Source organism: Aquarana catesbeiana, linkage group LG06, assembly GCF_042186555.1.
Source record: "Aquarana catesbeiana isolate 2022-GZ linkage group LG06, ASM4218655v1, whole genome shotgun sequence".
Lineage (NCBI taxonomy): Eukaryota > Metazoa > Chordata > Amphibia > Anura > Ranidae > Aquarana > Aquarana catesbeiana.
This window is the reverse complement of record NC_133329.1, coordinates 53,569,332-53,590,051: the sequence shown is the minus strand read 5'-3', so window position 1 is coordinate 53,590,051 and position 20,720 is coordinate 53,569,332. Positions and strand designations below refer to the sequence as shown.

Below are 20,720 nucleotides of genomic sequence, written 5' to 3'. Positions count from 1 at the left end.
ATACTGAAGCAGAGCATGATCTTCTCCCTTCGGAGACTGGGCCGCAGGGCAGTATTCCAACATAACAACCCCAAACACACCTCCAAGATGACCACTGCCTTGCTAAAGAAGCTGAGGGTAAAGGTGATGGACTGGCCAAGCAGGTTTCCAGACCTAAACCCTATTGAGCATCTGTGGGGCATCCTCAAATGGAAGTTGGTGGAGCACAATGTCTAACATCAACCAGCTCTGTGATGTCGTCATGGAGGAGTGGTAGAGAACTCCAGTGGCAACCTGTGAAGCTCTGGTGAACTCCATGCCCAAGAGGGTTAAGCCAGTTCTGGAAAATAATGGCGGCCACACAAAATATTGACACTTTCTGGACCCAGTCTGGACATTTTCACTTAGGGGTGTACTCACTTTTGTTGCCAGCGGTTTAGACATTAATGGCTGTGTGTTGAGTTATTTTGAGGGGACAGCAAATTTACACTGTTATACAGGCTGTACACTCACTACTTTACATTGTAGCAAAGTGTCATTTCTTCAGTGTTGTCACATGATAAAATAAAATATTTACAAAAATGTGAGGGGTGTACTCACTTTTGTGAGATACTGTATAAGTACGGATGTCACACCACTTCCTCAAAGTCAATCTTTCTAAAACTGAGCTTGAAATATTTCCTCCTCCCCGATACCCTACCAATGACTTTACCATTGAGATCAACGGCACAACCATTGGTCCTTCTACACACGCCAAGGTGCTGGGTGTAATCCTAGACTCTGACCTCTCCTTCACCACCCACATCCAATCACTGGCCAAATCTTGCCACCTTACCCTCCACAACATTTCCAGAATTCTCCCCTTCCTGGCTAACACCACCACAAAGCAACTTACTCACTCCTTGGTTATTTCCTGCCTTGACAGCAACTCTCTCCTCACTGGTCAACCTTTACACAGGCTATTCCCCCCTCAGTCTATTATGAATGCTGCTGCCAGGCTTATACACCTTACTAAGTGATCTGTGACTGCTGCCCCTCTGCCAATCCCTTTACTTGCTTCCATTACCCCACGGTATAAAATTCTAAATACTAACCACAACATACAGGGCCGTCCACAACATCGCCCTCAGTTACATCACCAACCTCATTTGCAGATATCGCCCTCTCCACTCTCTAGTTACCTCCTACCACTCTCGCCTCCAGGACTTCTCCAGAACCTCTCCCATCCTCTGGAACTCCCTTCCCCAGCATATCCGGTCAGTTCCTCCCCTGTGTGCCTTAAGGTGATCCCTGAGACCTCACTCATTCAGCGAAGCCTGCCCCACCTCCACCCAAGAACTCTACATGGGTAACCTCCATCAGATCATCCTCGCAGCTATTACCTTTTCTACCTCCTCCCCCTCCCTTTAGACTAAACTCCACAAACAGGAACAGCTGCTCCCTCCGGGCAGACGTCATATGACATCCATGCGCAGCGTGGTGATCGGGGATGAGGCGTGACCCTCAAACACAGTCTCTCCACGATCAGGGTAAAGAGCCAATGAGATTGGTTCTTTACCATGTGATCGGCTGTGTCCAATCAAAGCCGGTCACAAATGTCAGCAAACGGCTGTAGTGCAGTTTCCGGGTTCTCCTCTTCAGTGTATGAAGAGGGAGCCTAAAAAAAAAAAATGTAAATTTCTTAATTTTCCCAAGAATTGTGGGAAAAAATTACAACTTCTAAAAACTCACCATGCCTCTTAATACCTTGGACTGTCTAGTTTCCAAAAAAGGGGTTATTTGGGGGGTATTTATACTTTCCTGACATTTCAGGGCCTCAAGAAATTAGATCGGCCCTCAGTACATCAGGTGTGATCAATTTTTAATGATTTGCACCATAGCTAGACTCTACAACTGTAACAGACTAATATCTACTAATTTGGGTTATTTTTACCAAAGATATGTAGCAGTATAAATTGTGTCCCAAATTTATGAACAAAAGTTACTTATTTGCAATATTTTATAATAGAAACTTAAAAAAAAAAACACACACACACACACAGGTGATTAAATACCACCAAAAGAAAGCTCTATTTGTGTGAAAAAAATGATAACAATTTTGTTTGGGTACAGTGTAGCATGACTGAGTAATTGTCATTCAAAGTGTGAGAGCGTTGAAAGCTGAAAATTGGTCTGGGCAGGAAGGGGGTATAAGTGCCCGGTATTGAATTGGGTAAACACTGAATTGGGGCTCCTTTCTTGGAGTAGGCTGTTAAACATTATTGGGGTTGACTTACTAAAGGAAAACAGACTGTGCACTTTGCAAGTGCGGTTTCTCCATAGTTTAGTAAAAGAGGTGAAGCTTCACTTTGCAAAGAATACCCAATCACATACAAGGACAAAAAATGTTTTTGCTAGCACATGATTGGATGATGGAAGTCAGCAGAGCTTGCTCTCCATTTACTAAGCTCTGAAGCAACTGCACAGTCTGTTTGCCTTTAATAAATCAACCCTAATATGTCTATATATGCACAACTAATTAGTTTAGTGCACAGTATGCATTAAGTAATCTATAAACCAGAACGAAGCAGCGCTAAACCCACCAAGAATGAAATTTGTACAGTAAAGACCACTATAAAAAATATTGAAAATGAAAAAAGTGATCTATATATTTGTATTAGATTAAATTAAAAAATAATAAGTCCATCTTGTTAATTCCACAGTGCTAGTAGTAAACTTGTGATGTAATCGGAAGTTCAATATTATCCTCCACCGCACCACCAGTGCCAAACACCCAAAATGCTCGCTTACCAGACAGGCAAGCAATAGAAGCTTGCGACCTATACCCGGCCAGGGCCTTTATCCGGTCAGGAGCCAAACAGATGGATATCAGGAAGAACCCTCAGGCTGATCTATATACCAGGCAGGGACCGCCAAACTCGTGGTTCACAGATACCAAGTGTGGGTAGATGTGGATAACGTTCAGATGTATCCCAAAATGAAAGAAGGGTACCATAGCGTAATACTTAGTAGCAGATTGTGGTTGTTCCTTGCCCAGTTTAAGCCTCCTACACAGCTGTTTTTGTTTCAGGTAATGACCTACATATATTCCGGATGCAGTGAGGGTGAGGTACCAATCATCACAATCTTATCTTTCCTACTTGGTCTCTCATACCCCACTGTTATCTGCAATATACTGTTTCAATATTTTTTATAGTGGTCTTTACTGTACAAATGTCATTCTTGGTGGGTTTAGCGCTGCTTCGTTCTGGTTTATGTATTATTGTTGTGTGTATCTCACTTTTAGCAGCAGCTTTTTTCTGGGTATTTGTATTTAGCTCAATTTATTTATTTTTCACAGCGCAGTATTCCACTTTATTTATTAAGTAATCTATGTGGAGTCAACACTGGACACTCTGTAAGTGAAAAATATACCTTACAAGTACCTCCTGATTAATATTGTATTTAAAGCAAACATCCTAACACAGAATCACTGGAGCTGACCAAAGGTTTTAAAATCAGCTCACACAAAGGTACCAACAATTACTATATTCATGTTGAGGGGCCCCGGAACCCCCAAATTATGTATGATATACATAATAGACATATGTATGAGGGCTACCAGCACCCCCCCAGTACAATGCACTGTCACAATGGACAATGGAAGTATTGTACATGGAGTAGGCGGGGCATAGCTCTGACTTTGTAATCAGTCAGTATTTGCATATTGAGCATCCCAGACTTGGAAGCCTCCAGAGGGTGCGGCACAGTGAAGAAAGAAAGGGGAGTGCAGGTGCCCATTTCCAAATTCATAAATCAGACTTATCACTGTTGTCTTTGTAAGTGATAACAAAACCTGGCATATCTCAGACAAGGCAGTATGTAAGGCAATGGACACTGAAAACACAAAGCTGTTCAGTACTTACCTCTGCAAAGACTTGATTCATCTGTTCTGAGCAGTCCTTGTAGTGGACTTCTATACTGGGGATGTAAGCAAAGATAGCAAGGCAGCCTCCTGGCTTTAAGATCCGATCGACCTAAAATGATGACATCTACATTAATATATCAGCAAAAGTGTGACCCTTCATACTGATTTTATAATAAAAAAAAAAAAGTAAAAAATGTATATTCTAGCATATAGAGTTCAGTGATTTGGGGAAAATAATGTATAGCACAGGGTATAGAGTGCAGACATTTGGTGTAATATATAGCACAGGGTATAGAGTGTAGCAGTTGAGTGTATTTAGTGGCATAGCATGGGGGGGCAGATCGGACGGTGGCCCCGGGTGCAACATTTAAGGGGGGGAGCATTCTGTGCCCGCCATCCAGAGTCACTCCGTCCACCCTTCTACACTGTCCTGTCTGGTGGCCTGCCTGCTTTCCCTGCGCTCTGTGACAACCGCTCTGTGATGGACGAGCGTCAGACATGGGTGCCCACTGTCCTGTGATGAAGTTGTCACGTGCGGCCATGGGGTGGGCTGATTTGTGGGTGAAGATAGCTGTCGGTGCATATTGCATCTCGCTCAGCGCCGCTTCTGCAGTCCCACCTCACTGTCTGGCTACATCTATACTGGCATGCAGTGCCTCTCTGCTCCGGATGGGACTCGTGAGACAGAAAGAGGTGAGTGATGTGTTGCCAGCCTTCTGGGCCCAGGGACGTGGACATAGTCGGGGGAGGGACGAAGAGGAAGTTCAGTGTAGGTGTCAATATAGTAATCAGGCAGGTCTGTGTAGTGGTCAGGCAGGTCAGTACTACTGTACTAGTGGAAGGGACTTCTACAAGTCCATGGGTTAGGGGGCGCAAATTACTTACCTTGCCCCAGATGCTGACAACCCACCTATGCCACTGAGTGTATGTAATATATAGCACAGAGTATAGAGTAGCAGTTCAGTGTATGTAATGTATAGCACTGTGCATAGAGTGCCCCAGTTAATATAATGCAATGTACAGCATTCTGTACAGAGTGTAGCTCTTCGTTTGTTTGTATGTTCAATGATCCCAACCCACATAATTGCTCACAAGCAACCCATATCCTCCTTCACCTCCTATATACCAGCCTGGTGTTCAAGCCCAGAAGTCCACTCTTGATCCACTGACAGCACACACTGAAAACTCCTGCCAGAAGCCACGCCCCTTAAATGGTACACTCATCATTAAGCCCTGTGATGGGTGAAAAGCATTAGAGCATGGCTTCCAGCAGGGATTTTCAGTGTGTGCTGTCAATGGATTAAACAGCAGTGGAACAGAGGCTTTTAGTGTGTGGCCTGTCTTATTGGAGTTTAGTTTGGTGTATGTATTGCATAGCACAGTAAACAGATTGCAGTGATCCACTGTATGCAACATACAGCACAGCATACATATAGCAGTTTGGACTATGTAAGCAAATTATAATGTACGAGGTGTAGAACAGAGCACACAAAATACATAAATTGTACAGCTGTCTGCAGTATTCAATATGCAGCACATTGCTCAGGAGTCCAGATTATGTTAACGTGCAGCATAGTGTACAGGGTTCAGCGATCAGGTGTATGTAACTTACAGCACATTTTACAAACAAACAGTCAAACAATGAAACAAGAAGACTCAGTTTGTTTTTACCTCTTTTAGAAACTGCTCAATGTTAAACCAATGGGCAGCAATACTCGCTGTTAGTAGATCGACAGAAGCGTCACCAACCGGCACCTCTTCAGCTGGACAGACACTGCAGAAAATGACAGGTTAGACTTTTAGTGGCACCATCTGGTTGGATTGAAAGCCCAACCCTGGGCTCTGTGCTTCTGACTTTTCTGCCTCATCCCATCCCAGATGACACAAAGGGGTTGGTCTGTTTATAAAGCATTCACTGAAAAATCACCCAATGAATCCTTCAGTGACATGCTCCAAACACATTAACCCTGTTTACACTAGAATGAAAGTGTAGCAGGCCAATGCAGCAGCCAGTAAACCATCAACAATGTCACATGTACAGTAATTGTACAGCTAAGCTTCCTCCCTAGGAGTTCCTCCCTAGTGGTGAACTGTGTTTATTACACACTAGAAGAGCCACATTTATTTTTTTCTCAAATTTAAACAAAACAAACTGCATGCCCCCCATTACCCAACAATATAATTTAGGAATACCCACCAATCACCCCAACAATGCCCTTTAGGAAAACCCACCACTATGGCATACATGCACGGTAAACTTTCTTTAGCCAAAAGAGGTCTGTCTATATATCAGGAAAAGAGACGGGCCAAATGTCCCCCTGTTGGGTTCACGGCAGAACTTTCGAACATCACAAAAGTTCAGGAACTGAATAGCAAACCCCATTAAAGTCTATGGAACTCAAACTGTAAGAATCAAAAGTGACTATTTTGAAGTCTTATATGCAAGTAATTGGGCAAACAATGTTTATGGGGGGTCCGGGTACTGCCCTGGGGACATGCATCAATGAAAAAAAAAAGTTTGTAAAAAATCATCAATTTTTAAATGAGCAATGATTTACTGATGCTTAAAGCGAAACCATCAAAATGAGAAATAAAAATGAAAAATTCCCTTAAATATAGTGCTTCGGGGTGTCCCCTTAGTCTGCCAGTAATGTGTCACATCTGTACCGTGTATAGAGCCTGCTGCAGCAATGACATTTTTGAAGCCATAAAAAGGACTTTCCATGCAAGGTCCCTATTTTATAAAAAACGGCTCGGGAATCCAGTCTGTATGATGGAGGCCACAGTTTAGTGCACTTGGAATTAGAGAGTTTTTGGATAAATTCTGGTGTCTTTCGCAGACTTTGGATAGAAGTAACAAGAGCAGAAAAATTGGCCTTTGGGTGTCGGTGGTGCCTTCACACTGTAACCCTATCGAGGTACTCTTGATGAAAGCAAAAATCGTACTTGCTGTCAAAAATTTCAATGATATGCACCTGTCAAACAGGTGCGGAAAAATTTGTCTTTGGGTGTTAATAGTGCCCATGAAACCTACACCAAAAAATTTCTTCCAGATGAAAACACCCACAACGGTAGACAGCCTAGAAGTCCTGCAAAGATTCCACATCCCAAACACACTTTAAATCGAAGACATCGTCATCAGGGGCTTCATAGCTGCTGGTAATCCAGGACTGATTCATTTTTATAAAAGTCAGACGGTACACGGAGTCTGTGGATAGACTCGTTCTATTATCAGTTAACATTAATTATTAACAAAAGCTCCAGCACCACTTTATTGTACCCATTAAACATACACCAAAAAATGTTTTCCAAATGAAAACACCCACAAAGCTAGGCAGCCTAGACAGTCTTTCAGAGATTCCAGATCCAGAAAGCACTTAATCAACGACATCCGCATCAAGGGCTTAATAGTTGCTGCTAATCTAGGACTGATTCATTTTGATAAATGTCAGCCGGTCCACAGAGTCTGTGGACAGATGCGCTCTCTATTTGTAAACCTCTGGCAGCACTGAATGCCCATTCAAAAAGTATGCTGGATGCAGGGCAGCCCAGCAGCTCTATTGCATACTGGGCAAGTTCTGGCCAGTGGTCTATTCTCATGTAACCCAGTGGATGGTCAACTGGAAAGCTCCTCATATCTGTTTTCACCCCTAGATAATCTATCACCATATGATGAAGACGGAGGAACACCAAATCCAATGTGACGTCTATGTATGTGTCAGAACCACCACCATAACATCTGAGGAGGCTTACCGGACGTAGAAGACTTGTAAAGACATACGTCTTGCAAGTCACAAAAAGCTTGTTTAGCCACCGGGGCTAGCAGGGTGAAAACATCAGGAATCCAAAACTTCAAGTATCCAAAACTTCAATAAGTGAGGAGGGAAGATCTGTAGGCAGCTTCAACCGTCCAGAGGTATCAGCAAACCATCCGGATGTATAATTGGAACCATGAGAGAAAGAAGACTCACATGGCGTGATATCGTTTTAAAAGGCATGCATTTATTAAAACATTAAAAGAAAAGCACTCACATGGTATACGATCATAAACAGCTTAAATGATATCGGACGCGGTGATCATAGGAGGTCCACCCAACATGTTTCGGTTACTCATCCTTCATCTTCATCATCTGAAGGTTGAGTAACCGAAACATGTTGGGTGGACCTCCTATGATCACCGCGTCCGATATCATTGAAGCTGTTTATGATCGTATACCATGTGAGTGCTTTTCTTTTAATGTTTTAATAAATGCATGCCTTTTAAAACGATATCACGCCATGTGAGTCTTCTTTCTCTCATGGTTCCAATTATACATCCGGATGGTTTGCTGATACCTCTGGACGGTTGAAGCTGCCTACAGATCTTCCCTCCTCACTTATTGAAGTTTTGGATACTTGAAGTTTTGGATTCCTGATGTTTTCACCCTGCTAGCCCCGGTGGCTAAACAAGCTTTTTGTGACTTGCAAGACGTATGTCTTTACAAGTCTTCTACGTCCGGTAAGCCTCCTCAGATGTTATGGTGGTGGTTCTGACACATACATAGACGTCACATTGGATTTGGTGTTCCTCCGTCTCACCCACCAGTAACACCCTGTTGCTGCCTTCATCAACTTACCCTCAGAGACCGTTGGTGGTGGCTTTTCATCAAGGACACATTTTATTTACATGGACTTTATTTACGGTTGATTTATATTGTGTTTGTGTTTTCACTCTTTCACAGGTGTATTCTATTATGCTCTATATATGACTTTGTATTTGTGCAACTATACCTTTTTTAATTCACCTTTTTAAATTAATTTTTGTTTGTTTTCTGGCCATTGCTAGATGGCTCGATCTTAACATTTCATCTTGATCTATCCATACACATAGCGCTACACTATATATATATCTGTTGAATTTTTTACTTCTTTGTCTTAGAGGTGTGTTAGCTGCTTACTGTATTATATATTTTTTAGCATCTCTGTAGCAGCGCTGTACTTATCCCTTATCTGTTACCATATGATGAAGACACTGACGATGGGATGTGGAAGCTGACAGCCCTGGGCGCCAAGGACTAAAACAAAAAATTTTGAAAAAAAATCACTGAGGCAGCCCCCTTCTCCACTGCTCCTCTCTTGACCAACAGAAGCCTCAAAATTACGTTTTCCATGAGACTCTAACCTACCAGAGTCGGGACAGGCGTTACATAAACTCCTCTTTAAGGTGTCCTCAAGAGATTTCATCTTCGGCTCTCTCTGTGGAGACGGGATAAGTTTCGAGTAGGGGTGCACCGAATGGAAATGAGTGCCGAAACCGAAAATGCAGGATGCACTTTGTCGAAAAGGACAGTTTTTAAAAAATAGTTATATTTTTTATATATAAAACTATTATATATGCGACTTTTTAATTAATATCATCAATTTAAATTAATATGAGTTTATTGTTGGCCACTATTTGCACCTTTAGTGCAAGAAAGGTCAAGAAAAATGCAGTATGCAGTCTAACCAATTCTTGTATCATGTCTGCAATCTCTTACAATCTCTTACTTAACCACTTCAATACTTCAGCAAGTATTAGGTATGCTTCTTATGTTAGAAATAGAAATACCTGGAGAATAAAACACTGTTTCGATTCATTTTAAGGAAAGCACTTTGTACCAACATGTCCCTGCTCTATTCCACTGGCCTCTAGAGAGATCACCTGTGACACTGAATACCCTCTCTTCAAAGGCTTGAGAAGCTGGCATAGCCAGCAGGTCTAATGCAAAAGGTTTTAGCTGGTAATAAAAAGTGTCACTCTTTGACAGCCAAAAATCTGTTGTGGTGCCCTCACTGATGGTGGGAACTTGTTGCAAAAAGCTCTTCCTTATATTTCCTGATCTGCTACTCTATGCTATTTGGGGAGATCCTCTGCCTGGGTCTTTAGAAAGAAACTGAAAGACTGGCTGCTTAGATGTGGATGGCGGTGCTTTTTTCACTTCCTGCAATAGTTCCACATCATCATCTTCAGGCAATTCCTCTCGTGTGTCGAAATGTGGATTTTCTTATGGCATACTCCTCTGCCTTTTTAAGCAGTTCTTGAATATTCTCATCCGCCACATCAACAAGGGTTTCACAGACAGTAGGGTTGACAAAACAAGCTGCTGCTGCAAGTGGCGCAGACATTTCATCAGTTGGATCTAATAATGACGCAAAACGCTGGTTCACGCTCCCTTTCATTTTCTGTGCCAATTTGGCAAGGTATTGGTAGCTAGTGTTCTGTTTAAAGTCCTCAAGGTGGCTGAGCAGATCAAAGAGGACAGGGACATGGTGTCACTCTGGAGGGTTTTGATAAGTTCTGCAAAAGCAGCACTAGGTCATGCAATGATGTGAGCTTTTGCCATTCACTAGGGAGCAAGCTGTCCCATCCCATGTTATTTGCGATTTGGCAGACTGACTCTGTCTTGCAATCATGTTGAATGTACTTGATCAGCGTGTGGGGCAGTAATTTAAAAGAGTAAGGCCACAATGCACCAGTAGCTTGTGTTGCAATTATAGACTTGCGGAAGAGGTCCACTATTGATCTTGTTTTATCCAGTATTCCCTTCACACTTGCCTCCTTCTGCACCATCTGGACCACAAGTTGCAAGGTATGCACCACACATGGTTTCTGGTCAATGTCGATTTGTTGGTACCTAACAAGTGGAACACTTGTTAGGTACCAACAAATTGACTGGTGTCAACATGTAACAGAATAATAAAAATGGCTCACCGCAGATCATCAATTTTGAAGTCAGAGTCACTTTCCGTCATGGGGGAGTCTTCCTCGCTAGAGCTGGGTTGTTCTTCTGCTGCTGCAGTTTGTTTAAATGCTGCCACCAAATTGCTCCCATTGTCTGTTAATACTGTAAGGATCTTCCTCTTTGGTATGTCCCACTCTTTCAAGCATTTCTCTACACATGACTTAATTGACTGTGCAGTGTGTGGGTGGGCTACTTGATCAAGGGCCAACAATATGTGTAAAGGTTTATGTTGTTCAGCACAAAAGTAGCATGCACTTCTAGCAAGGAATGAAGCTGAGACTCCTTTTTTGGTCCAAAAATCAGTGCAAATAGATACTCTTTGGACAGCAGCCAGTCTTTTTGAATTTTTTTTTTTCATCTTCATACTTTGTCAATCAGATTGCTTATTTTAGTTTTCTTTGGCACAGTCGGCTCCCCATCTACTGTCTCCATCATGCTAACAAAGTCCTCATCTTCAATTGTTCTGCCTGGTAATCCAGTGCACCCAATCAATCCTGCTATGGCCTTCTCCCTGGCCTGATATTATGAAATCAAATCACTCCCATTAAAATTCAGTGACTAAAATGCACAACATAGACATACAAAACAACAAACTGCTATTACTTCAGAACAAAAAGGTATGAAATCTGACTGCAAGAAAGTTTGTTAAAAAAAATCCCTGCAATGTTTATATAACTGTTCCCAACAAGAATTAAGTGCTGTGCTTACCTTTATACTTATTTTAAGATGAGTTGTCCGCAAATGACGCTTCAAGTTTGTTGTATTTTTTTCAATGGGTGTCGCTCCACATGGTTTGCAAATGTTCTTGTCCTTTAGATTAAATGTAAAATACATCCTTCTCTTCTCTTTTGACCACTGACAGTCACAGAAGCCGACATTTCCGGTATACTTGGACTGGCTGTTTATTAAGCCAGTCCACCGCCTCCTCTGCATGCTGTGGCTGGATAGCATGGGCAACATTACTAAACAGAGAAAATGATGCCCTGCCTGAGGACTGACCACGTCCACCTTTGTCTGTGGACACATATGCTGCTGGCCCCCAAAGTGCCATGGGAACATTTGCCTCTCCTTGTTGGCCTCCCAGACATGATAGGGGGGCACTTATTAACAAAATGTAATAAAGATGTGGAAAGGTGTACGTGGATGCACTTTAATCAATGGAGAGTGGTGTTTGATTCACTTTAACTTGAGTACTCACTACACAGACACACTCCACTGACACACTACAATATACTGCAGTAAAACTGCACTCACGCTCTGCAATATACTGCATTGAACGTGCACTAACGCATTCAAATGTACTGCGTTAAACGTGCAGCAATGTACTGATATATACACTGCAGGAAAACTGCCCTGACAAATTAAACTGACACTAAAGTAAAAATGAACGGTCACACTACACTTACACTGAACTAAACTCATATTCTACACTGACAATAGAAGCACATAAGCGCGCTAACTCTCTAGTAGCACTGAACAGAGCCCTGTTCTATCTCTCTCCACACCGATATCACACTGCAAATGGCCACTATGGGGAGGATATTTTTATAGTGTGGGGCGGGACTAAGAGCAATGAGTCATGATTGGATAGAGTCATTACTTTCTCCAATTACGGCTCTGACAGTGCTCTGTGCCCTGATTGGGCAAAGTTTTCAATGCTTCAGCCAAACCTTGCTTCCAATGCACTGTGCAGCGCATTGTGGTCATTCTGCAGACCGAACAAACGGTCGAACGCCCTGATAATTGGGGTGTTCCTCAAATGGGTGAACAGCCAATGTTCAGCCCAAAATCATGCTCGGGCCAAACCGGAAGCCCAACTCTAATCAGGAAAGGGGCTACTTGGTTGTATGTGCTCCCCCAGGCCAAATGTTCCTAGTCCTCCTCTGAACGTTACTAATGAAACACATTTAGAATGTCCCCACCTGTATGTGACATTGGGTGACCCAGTGGCTTTCTTGGCCTCTTCTATCTGAGCCTCACTGATGTCGATTCCGAGAACTTTCTTGAAGTATGGGGAGAGAGTTCTTGTGTTCTGCCCCGTTCCACAGCCAACGTCCACAGCAAATCCATATGGTTTGGGAAACTAGGAAGACAGAAACATCTTCAAAATACATCACAATGACACTGGTGTTGTTTTCAGTTTAACCTCTTGCTACCCACATCATGCATATGTGTGGCTGTAAAGAGGGTGGGCTTTAAAGCCCTTACATCACACATAGGAGTCCATGGAAAGCCAAGATTTTTGTGCTGAGAACACGCTCACTGCATGCCCCCAGCATAGTCATAGCCACAGCATAGCCAGCTCTCTGTCTCTAGTCCTAATTGGAAGCTGGTGGGACAGGCTTCCATTCATGTGTCCACTGAGAGAGCCAAGCACAGTGGTCATGTGATTAAGAACTGTCTTGCCCTCCTCGGCATTAAGACCCATTTAAAGGGGTGGGTTACATTTATAATGTCGTAACAATGATAGTTTTTTTTATTTGGTTGAAAATGATCCCCATCCTCCACTTCACTCCCTACTTTACCAGAATTGATTTTTGTTCTTTTTCGTGGGAGCGGGTACAATTTTTTGACAAGCCTAGGTGAGAACTATGCAACTTGGTATCACACGTCCCAGGAGGCAGCGGGACCAGTTTTAAAGCGCCGCACAATCTTTCACATGCGCAGTGGGGAGCTGGCTGCGATTTCCTGAGAAAAAGTAAGTCAGCTTCCAGCTTCAAGTTGGTGGCACCAGGGTCTGGCAACTATGAGAACTGGCTGTGGGAGGAAAGTGCAGGACTCCAGACACTGGTAAATATCTTGGCTGTGCTACCCCCCCCCCCCCCAACTAACTATCATTAAACATGATTAAACAACACTGTTCAGTTGGGAATATACAAAGATACAAATGAACATATTGTTAGTTTTAGATCATGCTGTTCATTCATCTGTAGATCAAAAGGGATAAAACTTCAATTTGTAGATGCTAGTTAAAGCAATCCAACAGGTAAAAATAAAATGTACCTTTGCTTAAACTCGTTTTAACCCCTGGTTTACTTTAATCAGCCCTCATTAACTTCCTAGTCTACTTTCTCTACTTTCTTCAACTATTTTCCTTTAGATTTTTTTGGTTTTATTTTATAAAAAAGACCCAGCCCTTATGACATTTGTGCTTACAAGTTAAAATCAGTATTTTTTACTAGACAATTACATATAACCCCCAAATACTATAGATTTTTTTTTTTGTAGCAGAGACCTTATATAAAAAAAACAAACAAACACCCCAGTAGAATGTGTATAGCCCCATAAGTCTGCTTTTGTAGCTCGGGGGGGGGGGGGGGGGTTATCAACCCACCAAACCCAATTATAGACAAGGTCTTAAGGCTCATTCACAGACAGGCGGGTTGTGGTCAGAGTAGGCATTGTCAAACACCATCAATGATTGCGGCACATTTGAAGAAACCCTTCAGTCTCATTACCTCTGAGCCCCCTAGAGTTAGTTCCATGCACCCCACAGAGCCCAACTTCCAGCATCAGTCCTCTTCAGACTGACATTTTTTTCCTTCCAGTGACACCATCAATGCAAGGACATTTTTTTCTTCCTTCCAGCGACTTCCAGAGATGTTTTCTGTCTGACCATTGCCACTGTTAGCCCAATATTTATGCACAAATTTTAAATTATTAAGTTTACTGCAGTGTAACACTACAACTCCTACCATTTTGGTATACGTCACATAAATTACAAACCTAACACCACTGTTACTGTTACCAGATGACCTTGTCCCAGCACTGATCCCTCAGACCTGAGACCACCATCCAGCACTGTTCAGCATTAGAGACCTCTCAGAATCAGACCACCTTTCCAGAGCACTATGCATTACAGGCCTCCTCAGACCACCATCCAGAGCATTGTGCATTGCAGGCCTCCTCCTCACCATCCACATCCAGGCCTCACCAAGGCGAGTCGGACTCAGAGTGAGTCACACCTATTTTGCCATCCCCACTGCTGCTCAAACTATACAGAAATGTCGGCATCTGACTGGTAGAAAGTAGAGAAGATCTATGGATGTATTTACACTTGATGTTATGGACAAGACCGTTTGCAAACCATGTGGAGCGACACACTCTGGTAAAAATACAACAAAATTGAAGCGTCATTTGCTGACAACTCATTCTGAAATTCATACTGTACAAAGGTAAGCATAGCTAGACATGTGCATTTTGTTTCGTTCCGAATCGAAATTCGGACGAATTTTTCATTATTCGGAAATTCGGATGCATCCAAATTTCCGAATTAGAAAAGTAAAGAATTTAAACGAATCCGAAAAAAAAACGAACGAATTCGAAAACATATTCGAATCAAATTCGAAAACATATTCAAAAACATATTCGAATCGAATTCGAAAACATATTCGAATCGAATTCGAAAACATATTCGAATCTAATACAAATTCGAATCAAATTCGAAAACAAATTCGAATCGAATTCGAAAAAAATAGAAAACGTTTTTCTAAAAAAACCAATAAGATATAGAATGAATATAGAATGAATATATATATATACATATATATATATACATATATTTATATATATTTTTTTTTATTATTCTCTTCTATTTTTTATGCTTTTCTTTTCTATTATTTTATATTCTATAATAGTCTTTTCAATTCAAATTCAAATTCATTCTATACGAAATTCGAATTTCGGAACATGGCTTCTGAAATTTGAATTTGAATAATAGAAAAGAAGACTAGAAAAACAATAGAACAGAATAGAAAAAAATATAATATATATATTTTATTCTATTCTGTTCTATTGTTTTTCTAGTCTTTTCTCTTCTACTCTATTGTAATCTTTTCTATTCAAATTCAAATTCATTTTATAAGAAATTCAAATTTCAGAAGATGGTTTTATATATATATATATATATATATATATATATATATATATATATATATATATATATATATATGGTTATACAGAAATAGAATGAAATAGAATGAAATCGAATTCTAATAGAAAAGACTAGAGCAGAAAAACAATAGAACAGAATAGAAAAAAAAATATATAAAAAAATATATAAAACCATCTTCCGAAATTGGAATTTGGTACAGAATGAATTCAAATACAAAAGATTAGAATAGAACAGAAAATAATATAAAAGAATAGCATAGAAAAACAATAGAACAGAATAGAAAAAAAAATATTCTATTCTAATCTTTTCTATTCAAATTCATTCTGTATCAAATTCCAATTTCAGAAGATGGTTTTATATATATATATAATAGAAAATAATAGAAAAACAATAGAACAGAATAGAAATATATATATATATATAAAACCATCTTCCGAAATTCGAATTTCGTATAAAATGAATTTGAATAGAAAAGATTAGAATAGAGTAGAAAGAATAGACTAGAAAAACAATAGAACAGAATAGAATAAGATATAATATATATATTATATTTTATTCTGTTCTGTTCTATTGTTTTTCTAGTCTATTCTTTTCTATTATTTTCTATTCAAATTCGAATTCATTCTATACGAAATTCGAATTTCAGAAGCCATCTTCCGAAATTTGAATTTCTGATAGAATGAATTCAAATTCGAATAGAAAAGTTTAGAATAGAATAAAAAAGAATAGCCTAGAAAAACAATGAAACAGAATAGAAAAAAATATAATATATATATATGATATTTTATTCTCTTCTGTTCTATTGTTTTTCTAGTCTATTCTATTTCTATTATTTTCTATTCTAATCTTTTCTATTCAAATTCAAATTCATTCTATACGAAAATCTCATTTTAGAAGCCATCTTCCGAAATTCGAATTTGGCATAGAATTCATTCAAATTTGAATAGAAAAGTTTAGAATAGAATAGAAAAGAATAGCATAGAAAAATAATGGAACAGGATAGAAAAAAAATAGAATATATATATAACCATCTTCCGAAATTGGAATTTGGTACAGAATTAATTCGAATTAGAATAGAAAAGATTAGAATAGAATATATTATATTTTTTTCTGTTCTATTGTTTTTCTATGCTATTCTTTTATATTCTCTATTCTATCCTAATCTTTTCTATTGGAATTCGATTTCATTCTATACGAATTTCGAATTTCGCAAAATGGTTATATATAGTTTACTTTTTCAAATTCAGTTATTTTTTTTTTTCGAATGTGGTAGATTTTTTTCGAATTTGATAGTTTTTTTCGAATGTGGTAGAATTTTTTCGAATTCGATCGTTTTTTTTCGAATGTGGTAGAATATTTTCGAATTTGATCGTTTTTTTTCGAATACGGTCGAATTTTTTCGAATGCAGTCGAATTTTTTCGAATACAAAACGAAACGAATTCCGAAAACGAATGTAACGAATGCAACGAATTTAACTAAACTAATTTAGTTAAATGACGAATCGAAACTAAACTAAACTAAACAAATTTTTTCATCATGCACATGTCTAAGCATAGCTCGCTTAACTCCACTTAAGCTGGGAACAGTCTTATCTATGTACATTGTAGGGATTTTTTTTTTAACAAACTTTCTTGCAGTCAGATTTTATACCTTTTGTTATTCTGAAGTGATAGTTGTTTGTCTGTGAATGTTTTGCATCTAGTCACTGGGTCTTTATGGGAGTGGTTGAGTGGTTTTATCATAATATGCTGCTGCTTTCCTGGAATGAAAGTATCTCACTATATATATATATATATATATATATATATATATATATATACACACACACACACACACACACACACACACACACACACACACACACACACACACACACACACACACACACACACACACACACACACACAGTGTCTCACAAAAGTGAGTACACCCCCCCTACATTTTTGTAAATATTTTATTATATCTTTTCATGTGACAACAATGAAGAAATGACACTTTGCTACAATGTAAAGTAGTGAGTGTACAGCTTGTATAACAGTGTAAATTTGCTGTCTCCTCAAAATGACTCAACCCAGAGCAATTATTGTCTTAACAGCTGGCAACAAAAGTGAGTACACCCCTAAGTGAAAATGTCCAAATTGGGCCCAAAGTGTCAAAATGTTGTGTGGCCACCATTTTTTTCCAGCACTGCCTTAACCCTCTTGGGCATGGTGTTCACCAGAGCTTCACAGGTTGCCACTGGAGTCCTCTTCCACTCCTCCATGACGACATCACAGAGCCAGTGAATGTTAGAGACCTTGCGCTCCTCCACCTTCTGTTTGAGGATGCCCCACAGATGCTCAATAGGGTTTAGGTCTGGAAACATGCTTGGCCAGTCCATCACCTTTACCCTCAGCTTCTTTAGCAAGGCAGTTGTCATCTTGGAGGTGTGTTTGAGGTCGTTATGTTGGAATACTGCCCTGCGGCCCAGTTTCTGAAGGGAGGGGATCAGTATGTCGCAGTACATGTTGGCATTCGTGGTTTCCTGAATAATCTGTAGTTTCCCAGTGCCGGCAGCACTCATGCAGCCCCAGACCATGACACTCCCACCACCATGCTTGACTGTAGGCAAGACACACTTGTCTTTTTACTCCTCACTAGGGATGGACCGAACCCCCCCCCCCCCCCCCCCCCCATTCGGTTCACACCAGAAAATGCGAACAGGCAAAAAATTTGTTCGGACACGCGAACACCGTTAAAGTCTATGGGACACGAACATAAAAAATCATAAGTGCTCATTTTAAAGGCTTATATGCAAGTTATTGTCTTAAAAAGTGTTTGGGGACCTGGGTCCTGCCCCAGGGGACATGGATCAATGCAAAAAAAAGTTTTAAAAACCTCAGTTTTTTTCGGGAGCAGTGATTTTAACCACTTCAGCCCCGGAAGAATTTACCCCCTTCCTGACCAGAGCACTTTTTGCAATTTGCCACTGCGTCGCTTTAACTGACAATTGCACGGTTGTGCGACGTGGCTCCCAAACAAAATTGACGTCCTTTTTTCCCACAAATAGAGCTTTCTTTTGGTGGTATTTGATAGCCTCTGCGGTTTTTATTTTTTGCGCTATAAACAAAAATAGAGCGACAATTTTGAAAAAAAACGCATTATTTTTTACTTTTTGCTATAATAAATATCCCCCAAAAATATATAAAAAAAACATTTTTTTCCTCAGTTTAGGCCGATACATATTCTTCTATATATTTTTGGTAAAAAAAAAATCGCAATAAGCGATTATTGATCGTTTGCGCAAAAGTTATAGCGTTTACAAAATAGGGGATAGTTTTATGGCATTTTTATTAATATTTTTCTTTTTAAATGGCGGCGATCAGCAATTTTTATCTTGACTGCGACATTATGGCGGACACATCGGACATTTTTGACACATTTTTGGGACCACTGTCATTTATACAGCAATCAGTGCTATAAAAATGCACTGATTCCTGTGTAAATGACACTGGCAGTGAAGGGGTTAACCGCTAGGTGGCAGTGTAGGGGTTAAGTGTGTCCTAGGGGCGTGTTTCTAACTGTCAGGGGGGATGGGCTGTGTGTGTGACGTCACTGATCTCTGCTCCGATGACAGGGAGCAGAGATCGAGTGACACTGTCACTAGGCAGAACGGGGAGATGCTGTTTACATCAGCATCTCCCCGTTCTTCCTCCCCGTGAGGCGATCGCTGGTATCCCCGCGGCGATCGAGTCAGTGGGAACCGTGACCCGACTCACAGAGCATGCCGCGGGCGCCTCTTAAAGGGCAACGTACAGGTACGTGGTTCTGTACGAGCCCTTCTGCCGCAGTATATCTACGTGAAGCGGTCGGCAAGCGGTTAATAATCCAAAAGAGTCTATGAGAGTGGCGCTAAAATAGATGATGTTAAAATAGTGAGTCCGAGGAAAAGGGAGGAATGTTCCAGTCACTGGTAGAAGCTACACAGCCAGGAGTACACAACTCCTCTGGGAAAAGGGATATCCTATTGTACTAGCAGTCTGAACATTGCTGATCGGTTCGCTAAGAGCCTGCATTTTTTATGTGAATCCCTGGAGTAATTATATCGGGTGTGAATGTTATCTGGATATTGCTGTTCCAATCCTTGAGGGTGTATTGTGGAGGCCGACATGCTGGATGAGCTGTGGATTAAATTACACGCCTAGCTTTCTCTGCCTTCTGGTAAGCAGATTACTTTACCACGTGGTGTTGAGTGCTTCTACACCTAACCACTTCTACCGGTGACTGGAACATTCCTCCCTTTTCCTCGGACTCACTATTTTAACATCATCTATTTTAGCGCCGCTCTCATAGACTCTTTTGGACTTTTATGTTTGGGGATCAACAAACTTTGCTGGCTGCTTTTTTTATTGAATAGCGCAGATAATCACATCTTATATAAGCGGGTTAATAATGCTTAAAATGAAAAAAATAAAAGTGTAATATTCCTTTAAATTTCGTACCTGGGGGGTGTCTATAGTAAGCCTGTAAAGTGGTGCAAGCTTCACCGTGTTTAGAACAGTCTGACAGCAAAATGACATTTCTAAATGAAAAAAGTCATTTAAAACTACACATTGCTATAATGAATTGTCGGTCCGGCAATACACATAAAAGTTCGTTGATAAGAACAGCAAGGGATTCACCCACAGGGGAACCTGGAACCAAAATGTAAAAAAAAAAATGCATGGGGGTCCCCCTAAATTTCATACCAGGCCCTTCAGGTCTTGTATGGATATTAAGAGGAACCCCGCACCAAAATTTTTAAAAAAATGGCATGGGGTCCCCCCAAAAATCCATACCAGACCCTTATCCGAGCATGCAACCTGGCAGGCTGCAGGAAAAGAGGGGGGATGAGAGAGCACCCCACCGAACTGTACCAGGCCACATGCCCTTAACATTGGAAGGGTGCTTTGGGGTAGCCCCCCCAAAGCATCTTGTCCCCATGTCGATGGGGAGAAGGGCCTCATCCCCACAACCCTTGCTCGGTGGTTGTGGGGGTCTGCGGGCAGGGGGCTTATTGGAATCTGGAAGCCCCCTCAGATCCCGGCCCCCTTGTTTGAAATGGTAACAGGTACATTGTACTCATACAATTTCACAAAAAAAGTGTGAAAAAGGTAAAAAAAAAAAAAAAAACACATTGGAGAAGTCCTTTATTAAAGA

General features: G+C 40.6%; 2 protein-coding genes across 4 annotated transcripts in view; one reads left to right on the top strand and one right to left on the bottom strand.

Moving 5' to 3' along the window:
* LOC141148415 (uncharacterized) overlaps positions 1 to 20,720 on the top strand; it is a 332,754-nt gene that overhangs the window by 150,846 nt on the left and 161,188 nt on the right. The window contains exon 1 of one of the 2 annotated variants that reach the window (XM_073635902.1): positions 3,554 to 4,579. The exons of the other annotated variant lie outside the window; for it this stretch is intronic. The gene's annotated coding sequence lies outside the window, so the exon portion shown is untranslated. Of the gene's footprint in view, positions 1 to 3,553; positions 4,580 to 20,720 lie in introns of those variants that run through there. 2 annotated transcript variants of the gene reach the window in all.
* Positions 1 to 20,720, bottom strand: part of LOC141148417 (demethylmenaquinone methyltransferase-like) — a 90,264-nt gene that overhangs the window by 23,361 nt on the left and 46,183 nt on the right. For both annotated transcript variants that reach the window (XM_073635912.1, XM_073635911.1), the window contains exons 3-5: positions 12,570 to 12,730; positions 5,558 to 5,660; positions 3,885 to 3,995 (exon numbers count right to left, since the gene is read on the bottom strand). In XM_073635912.1, the coding sequence (XP_073492013.1) occupies positions 3,885 to 3,995; positions 5,558 to 5,660; positions 12,570 to 12,730 (375 nt within the window). The remainder of the gene's footprint in view (positions 1 to 3,884; positions 3,996 to 5,557; positions 5,661 to 12,569; positions 12,731 to 20,720) is intronic.